The 8692-nt window shown below is 42.7% G+C and overlaps 1 protein-coding gene across 1 annotated transcript in view; it reads left to right on the plus strand.

Moving 5' to 3' along the window:
- The first annotated feature begins 7450 nt into the window (after positions 1 to 7450).
- LOC311038338 (disabled homolog 2-interacting protein-like) overlaps positions 7451 to 8692 on the plus strand; it is a 214846-nt gene continuing 213604 nt past the window's right edge. The window contains exon 1 of the mRNA XM_084047804.1: positions 7451 to 8089. Coding sequence (XP_083903930.1) covers positions 7966 to 8089 — 124 coding nt within the window. The 5' untranslated portion in view covers positions 7451 to 7965. The remainder of the gene's footprint in view (positions 8090 to 8692) is intronic.

An 8692-nucleotide genomic window follows, 5' to 3' on the forward strand; every position in this document is an offset into this window, starting at 1 on the left:
TTTCACAGAGAAACAAACACAACAAGTAAGAAGGTAATTTCCCAAGCTTCTCACTTTATAAAATAATACAGTTAAATAACACATGCTGCGCTCTTATATACCGTAGGTACAGGAGCCTCGCAAGTACTGACATCATGTTTGATGACATCAGTCTTTTCCAAATATGGAGTTTCCACCTGTAGTCCTTCTATAAATCTATATATCTATGCATACGTGACAAATATGGGCGTACAGTATAACTGACGACATCAGGGATCTCCATATATGGGCATAAAAGAGCTCTGGCACGCAGACAGATGGGTACAGCGGGTACTCTGACAAAGTCGCCTGGGTGGTCAAATGTGGGATTGCAAGACTTCCGCATTACCGTTATGAAACCTTAGTGCGCCTTGTTCGGTGCTCAAGTCTTCCGCATTTGAGCACCGAAATGTGGTGCTCAAATTCGGAAGAGGAGGGTACTTCCAGGTGCTTCATGCGCTGGGTGAGCAACTTCATTGAAAGGAATACGTGGGGGCGGGGGCGTCCGTTCTCTACATATATTATTAACTCTATGTTCGCGCCGCGTTTCGAGCTTGTGCAGTAAATTAAATTTGTTATAATACATTTTGAACTTTTGAAATGGGACATTATGCACAATGAGTGCTTTTACTTTTGTACTTAAAGTATGTTTTGATACCCATACTTTTGTACTTTAACTCAAGTAAAAGGCTTTAATTCCGGACTTTCACTTGTAACAGAGAATGTCTACATTGCAGCGTTGATACTTTTACTTAAGTAAAACATGTGAGTACTTTTTCCACCACTGATTTATGTTTATATGGACATACATTAATATTTCAAGTGTGTGTGTGTATGCGTGCGTGCGTGCGTGTGTGCGTGCGTGCGTGCGTGCGTGTGTCTTCTGTTCTGCCTAGTGACAGCCTGTGTAAAGCCTGCAGGTCTTTATGGTCCCTGTGCTTCCCACCCCGAGGCTTTAGGTTGCTCTGGAGTGACGTACAACGACCTCTGGTTCTCCTTAAATACTCTCTTAGGGACCAACGGAACACTATCACCTGTGTTACGCACACACACACACACACACACACACGCACACGCACACGCACACGCACACGCACACGCACACACACACACATGCACGTGTTTTTATTAGTACATTTGTCGTTTTTGATCGCTGCTTTTACGAATGCCGTTGTTACCGATGTATTGTCATTTTTAACCCTATATAGCCGATCTGCAAGCATGACGCATTGTGAGCTTGTAGATCGGCTATTTTTGGCGCGTGACACTGGCACACCTTCTGTAACTATATATTATTACATCAGCCATAACACCAACCTTAAACCCTAACTTGAAAATCTTTTCCTAATTGTGAGCACGACTCCCCAAGTCTTTTTTTGCTTTTTTTTTTTACCATAAAACTGTGGTTTTCAACCAGTTGGTCCGGGGACCACCAGTGGTCCTTGGAGGGGTACCAGGGGGTCCCCAGCTAAATTAGTTAACATAGCATCACAATCATTTCAACCACCTAGCTTTGGCTATTCAAAAATAGCAGATCTACAAGCTCATAGAAAAATCCTGGAAAATGTGTGCAAATCTTGAATATATATTTTTAAAGTGAACATTTTTAAACTCAAATCTTTACTTCTGGGGGTCCCTGGCACAAAACATTTTCAGATGGGGGTCCGCAGCCAAATGTATATCAATTTAGGGGTCCCTGGCATGAAAAACGTTGAAAACCACTGCCATAAAACAAAACATTATCTTGTGAAACCAGGATTCTTCTATTAGTCAAATTCTACTATACGTGCGAGGACATTTGGCCCTCACAATAGTAATGTGTAGTGTACTTACGCAAGCACGCACGCGCGCGCACACACACACACACACACACACACACACACACACACACACACACACACACTGCGGCTGCTCTCTGTTTATCTGTGAGAGTTTATGGTGTGTTAATGAGGAAGCAGAGCGTGCACGTACACACACACACGCACGCACGCACGCACGCACGCACGCACGCACGCACGCACGCACGCACGCACGCACGCACGCACGCACGCACGCACGCACACACACACACACACACACACACACACACACACACACACACACACACAGTATGAGGTATATAGTACAGTGGTCCCTCTGCTCTACTAGCCCTGAGCTTGGCCTCACAACAATGAACCGTTATACACAGAGGGGGAAGCATCATGGACGCTTCATTTTAGCTTTCTAAAAGAACGCAGCAGACTAATGATCCATTAACACACACACACACACACACACACACACACGCACACACACACACACACACACACACACACACACACACACACACACACACACACACACACACCCCGTTCGGGGGGGGAGAGAGTCAGCAGCATATGTAAACTTCCGAGAGGTTGAAAAGTGCATTTTCTGGGTGGAAACCTGATATGTCCAAAACTGTGACTTTTAAGGATACAAGTACTGTACTTAAGGACAATTTTGAGTTTTTTTTTTTTTACTGTACTGGAGTATTTGCAATTGCCAGTACTTTTACTTCTACTCCACTACATCTCAAAGGCAAATATTGTGCTTTTACAGTACTCCACTACAACTATTAGAAAACTGTAGTTACTAGTCACTTTGTAGATTTTGATTATTAAGATAAAACATACATTCCACTTCAGCCCTATATACATTTCGGCCATTTATAAATAGCCGATCTACAAGCTCACAATGCGTCGCATCGCGACGCATTGTGAGCTTGTAGATCTGCTATTTTCAAAATACTTTTTTATACATTTGAAAACTTGTGAAATGGAACATTCTGCATAATGAGTACTTTCTACTTTGGGTACTTTAAGAACATTTTGATACCAATACTTTTGTATTTTTACAGTAAATTTACAATTCCGGACTTTTACTTTTAACAGAGTATTTCTACATTGCAGTATTGATACTTATACTTAAGTGAACAATGTGAGTACTTTTTCCACCACTGCGCTGTAGTGTGATCAAGTAGGGCGTTAATTTATGGGGAAAAAAAACACAAAAAGTTAGAACGTGGAGTTAACCCTTTAAGACCGGGAACGCATCTCTGTGTCATTCTTAAGATATCTTTGGCTGCTATTAAAAAATAGCAGATCTACAGCTTGTAGATCTGCTATTTTTTGAAAATGTGTGAAAATCATTGAATACAGTATATATATAAGCAAACATTTTTAACCCAAATCTTTTGCTTCTAGGGGGTCCCTGGAACAAAATATTTTGAGATGGGGGGTCCGCGGCCAAAAACAAAAAAAAAACATTTTGGGGGTCCTTGATATGAAAAAAGTTTGAGAACCACTGCAACCTCATACGTTTTTTTCCAAAAACTGTTAGGATTTAGAAGACATTTTGTAGAATCCCCCTAGAAGCCAAGATTTTAGTTAAAAATGTTCGCTTTAAAATATATATATATATATTTAGATTTAGACACACAGGATTTTCATGATTTTTCAAAAAAAATAGCAGATCTACAAGCTATGTGTGCCGCGCTATGAGCTTGTAGATCTGCTGTTTTTTAAATAGCCAAAGCAATCTAAAAAATGACAGAGATGCGTTCCCGGATTGAATGAGTTAAGAGTTTTTTTGCCCCGACAGCAACGATTTATAGTTTTGTGTGTGTGTAAGCACTTTGTGTGAACTGATGATGTGTCTGGTCTCTCTGCACCGGGGGTCTTCAGTGTTGTTGTTTTTTTTCGGGCCAAGGAATCCTTTAGCTGAGGGGGAGATGAAGCAGGGAGGGACCCCCCACTACTGTATAAAATTGCGTTGCATATTAACCCATTGAGACCTGAAGCCGATTCTACATGTCTCCTAAATCTCAACAGTTTTCTGAAAAATGTATGTTTCTATATCAGTGGTCAGCTCAAACTTTTTCATGTCAAGGACCCCCAAAATGATATGTATTTGGCCGCGGACCCCCATCAAAATATCTTGTTCCAGGGACCCCCAGAAGCAAAGATTTAAGTTAAAAATGTTCGCTTTAAAAATCTATATATTCAAAGATTTGCACACATTTTCACGATTTTTCAAAAATAGCAGATCTACAAGCTCGTAGCGCGGCACTCGGTGCCGTGCTATGAGCTTCTATATCTGCTATTTTTGAATAGCCCAAAGTGTAAAATAATGCTTTTTAGCTCAAATCTAAAAATGACACAGTTCCAGGTCTTATTGGGTTAAATGTTTTTTTTCTCTCTTTCTTCTTTATTTATTTTTTCACGCCTTCCATGCAACTCGATGAGAGGCTTTCAAAGTTAGCTCACCGTATTCAGTGGATTATTATTCTCATCGATGTCTGTTGACCGCCGCTGAGAGTTTTGAGACTGAGCTTGGAACGTATTCCACACTGACTAATATGGGTTGAGAGATTGAAATGCCAGCTTCATTTGTTGACCCTGGCATCCTATAGTTTGTATAGTTTCAATGTACAGATTATTTACTTATTTTTGGGGCGGTGCAACCGCCCCTATATGTGAGGTTTGGACATCGACATTCGCTGCACTGTGATTGGCCACCATTGTACCCCCCTAACCCTACACATTCAATGCAAATCACTGGCCACCATTGTACCCCCCTAACCCTGCACCGTGATTGGCCACCATTGTACACCCCTAACCCCTACACGTTCAATGCAAATCTATTGGCTGACTCTATTCAGGACTGTGATTGGCTAGTGAAACACATGACACATGTGCATAGCCCTATAAATAGGACTATGCACTTAAAAAAAACACATTTATGTTTTTTTTTTAAAGTGAATTACCCATTGTGGACCAACCATTGTTTATTTATTGTTTATTGTTAATAAATAGCACCACACACTTCAGAAATATTACTTTTCTTCAAGTGAACTTCCATCACTGTGATGACCACTGTGACCACACCGCCCACTTCACACTGGGTGTGATTTTTTTTAAACTTATTTTTGATATTATACTGCTTAGACTGATGCTGTTCTTGGTTTACCTATGATCCTAGATTACTGAAGCACTACACTGTCTCTATGCATTTTCTTTCCCCCTTTGTTTTTGCCTCTGGGGGCACCACCTCCTTTTTTGTGTAGAAACAGGAACTCGGTTTGTCTCCTCCCCTTTCTTAGTCCACTTCTTCCCGGGTGCTTCTGTGTTTATTCCTACTAGTTAGACCTGTTAGTGCGGCGCGTTGTGAGCTTGTGGAGCTGCTATTTTCAAAGCATTTTTTCAACATTTGGAAACTTGTGAAATGGGACATTTTTACTTTTACTTTTGGTACATTTTGATGCCAATAATTTGATACTTTTACTCAAGTAAATATTGAATACTGAACTTTTACTTTACATTGTGTTATTGCTACTTTTACTTAAGTCGAAAATGTGAGCACTTCTTCCATCACTGCCGCTAAATGGCTAAATTGTAAATGTTTTAACTGCTGTATACCATCAGTAGATGTTTGAGCTGTTGCACCATCACTATTTGTAAACCGCAAATGGTGCAATTAGCCTATATATGACCTCTCTCTCCGAAGCGCTTTAGAATGTGCATTACGTTCACACATTCACATTCACGGCAGAGGAAACCATGCAAGGACCAACAAGCTCAACAGGAGCAGTTTAGGGGTTCGGCGTCTTCTTGCTCATGGACACTTCGACACTAACTAAACTAACCCAGGTGAGAACAGAACCGGGAAACTTCCAATTCCCTTGTCCCAAGGGCTCTGCCGCCTGAGAAACTGGCATCCCCCTAGTGGTGAAGCGGTGGAGCTGCAGGCCACAGAACCTGGCTCTGCCGTCCAGCTGTAAAGCCAGCTGTCCTCCATATAGACACAACAAAGACAGAATATAGTATAGATGCTCTATTGTATACATCCTTTGTACACAAACATATGTACGTGTGTGTGTGTGTGTGTGTGTGTGTGTGTGTGTGTGTGTGTGTGTGTGTGTGTGTGTGTGTGTGTGTGTGTGTGCGTGTGCGCGCGCGCGCGCGTGTGTGTCATTGTGTGTCCATCTGGCTGTGATGTGTGTGTGTGTGTGTGTGTGTGTGTGTGTGTGTGTGTGTGTGTGTGTGTGTGTGTGTGTGTGTGTGTGTGTGTGTGTGTGTGTGTGTGTGTGTGTGATCTACGGCCCAGCTGCCTGACCTGCACCTCCTCGCCGTATGCTCCGTCTGCTCCGCTCCGATTGGCTGTTTGACTCTTCAGTCAGCAGCACATGGGCCCCGCCCACAAGCCTCCTTCCCATTGGCTAATACCTACAGTAACCACTCCCTCACATAATGCCTCCAGAGCAAGAAGAGGCGAATTATAATGTTGTTAAGAAGATGCAAAACCTGGGCTGGAAGTCAACACACTGGAAGTGGAGTCTAAAATGATGAACTACTACTTAATAAGATGTTTACTACCTTAAGCAGAGCCAATGTTGTGTGAGAGAGTCCAATGGTTCTCAAACTTTTACATTTCAAGGTCTCCTTAACCCTTAACGGTATACAAATGGAACCAAATGGACCCTCACGGGTCCATTTGGTTCCATTTGTATGCCGTCAGAGTTACAGACTTGTAAGCGGTCAATTTAGACCCCCGCTAAAGGAACCCTGAGAGTCCCTGAACCTCACTTTGAGAACCACTGAATTAGTGAGACAGATACCGTATGTGTGGTTGAAGTACAGGACAAAACATTTAGTTTTCCACTGATCCAGTTCATGTCAGAATCCATTCCATGTGACTTTAGATTTACCAATGTTTTTTTTCTTTCTGTGCGACCCAAAGTATTCCTTCTGTTGTATCCTCAACTGTTAGTTGTAAAAACTCTTATCTCTCTCTCTCTCTCTCTCTCTCTCTCTCTCTCTCTCTCTCTCTCTCTCTCTCTCTCTGGTGTACACACACACACACACACACACACACACACACACACACACACACACACACACACACACACACACACACACACACACACACACACACACACACACGCACACACACACACACACGCACACACGCACACGCACATTCCAGATAAACTCAGATAAACGGTGCAACCAGTGGCTCTCACTGACAAGGTTGTACTGAGATACAGACTGACTTGTGACTCGCTATAGAATTCCTTTAGTCTACACTGGCTATGGGAACAGGAACCGCTTTCCTGTGATTCAGGATATAGAGAAACACACACACACACACACACACACACACACACACACACACACACACACACACACACGGTCACGCGCACACACACACACACACACACCCGCTCACACTCAGCATTCCGGACATCATGCTTCTGGGCGCTGCTTGATGTGGGAAACTTTGGAGGGGGGAGTGTTTGAATGTTTGAAGGTGGAGCACAGCTTTAGAGTTTAGTTGGAGTTTGGAACCAGACAGAAGACCTGCTGAGAGAGACAGAGACAGAGGCTGTCTGCAGCTGATCCTTCATGACTTCATGTTGTACTCGCTGCTGGGGATGTTGTTGTGTTTGTTTTTGTTTAGAATGTGGAGTGGATGTACCTCTGTTAGTGTCATACTATTTTAACTAGTAATAATTAACTTACATTTCTTTTTATCCTTTTTAATGATTTTTGTGTTGAGTTTCGCGGCGGAGATTTAAATCGTTTCACATTCGTTTTGTTGTCTGGCGACGTTGTCAAAGAACTGTGTGAGACATCGCGTTTATGAGTCTAACAGCAAGATCGTTTATGGGACTACTAAGTGGAGGACTTGAACGTTTTTGCTCACGTCTTCATTAAGTGAAGAGCAAGGATCTTTAAGTGTCTTATCAGTCTACGAAAAGAAGGACCATCTGTGGAGTTTTATGATAAGCAGCTTTGGCTATCAGAGGGCTTATCGGGCGTGCAGTTTGGCCTCACACTGACACCCGGCATATTTGGGGGTTTGGGGGGTTGCTCTGGGCGTGTGGGATCACCACCTCCAGCAGCAGCAGCAGCAGCCGGCAGCACCATGGCTGGGATCACTAGGAAGGGGTCCGGCAGACCCTCGTACTACTACAGGTTCCTTGGCAAGTCGCGCCTGCAGCGCCAGCGCAGCAGGTCCCGCAGTCGCACCAGGCCAGCGGCCAGCAGGGGTAAACACTGGCTCTCTATACCTATACTTTCACTCATACACTGTCCCATAAATAATGCAGTGGTTCCCAAACGTTTCAGGCCATGACACCCCCTGAAATAATCATATTTGAACTGGGGACCCCCCAAAATAATCATATTTTCAACTGGGGACCCCTGACAAGCGCTTGGAATTGTAGGATTTGAGGCATTACATTTAGTTTGACTCGGTTCCACAGATAATTAATATTTTCACCATTTCTCCCTCATAGGTAATATTTGACAATTTGGTCAATGTTTGACATTTTTTTATAGAATAGTTTTTTGGTCACTTTTGATGTAGTAATGGTCTCATTATTAGTTTTATTATTTTATTTATTTTGCAGGTTTTGAAAAGTCCTTAAATTGTCACTTTAGAAGTGTTGCAGATACCCTGTAATGTATACACTTACACTGTATGTTGGTTTGTTTACTGTTGAGTGAGAAATCAACGTTGCACATTGAGCTTATCACCTGGGGACCACCAAAATCATTTGGGGACCCCCTGGAGGTCCCGACGCCCACTTTTGAGAGCGTCTGCCATAATGTCGTCACTATACCCAATAATACTAATTCTATCACAAATG

This window comes from Gymnoscopelus microlampas (assembly GCF_963454915.1).
Source record: "Gymnoscopelus microlampas genome assembly, chromosome: 21".
Lineage (NCBI taxonomy): Eukaryota > Metazoa > Chordata > Actinopteri > Myctophiformes > Myctophidae > Gymnoscopelus > Gymnoscopelus microlampas.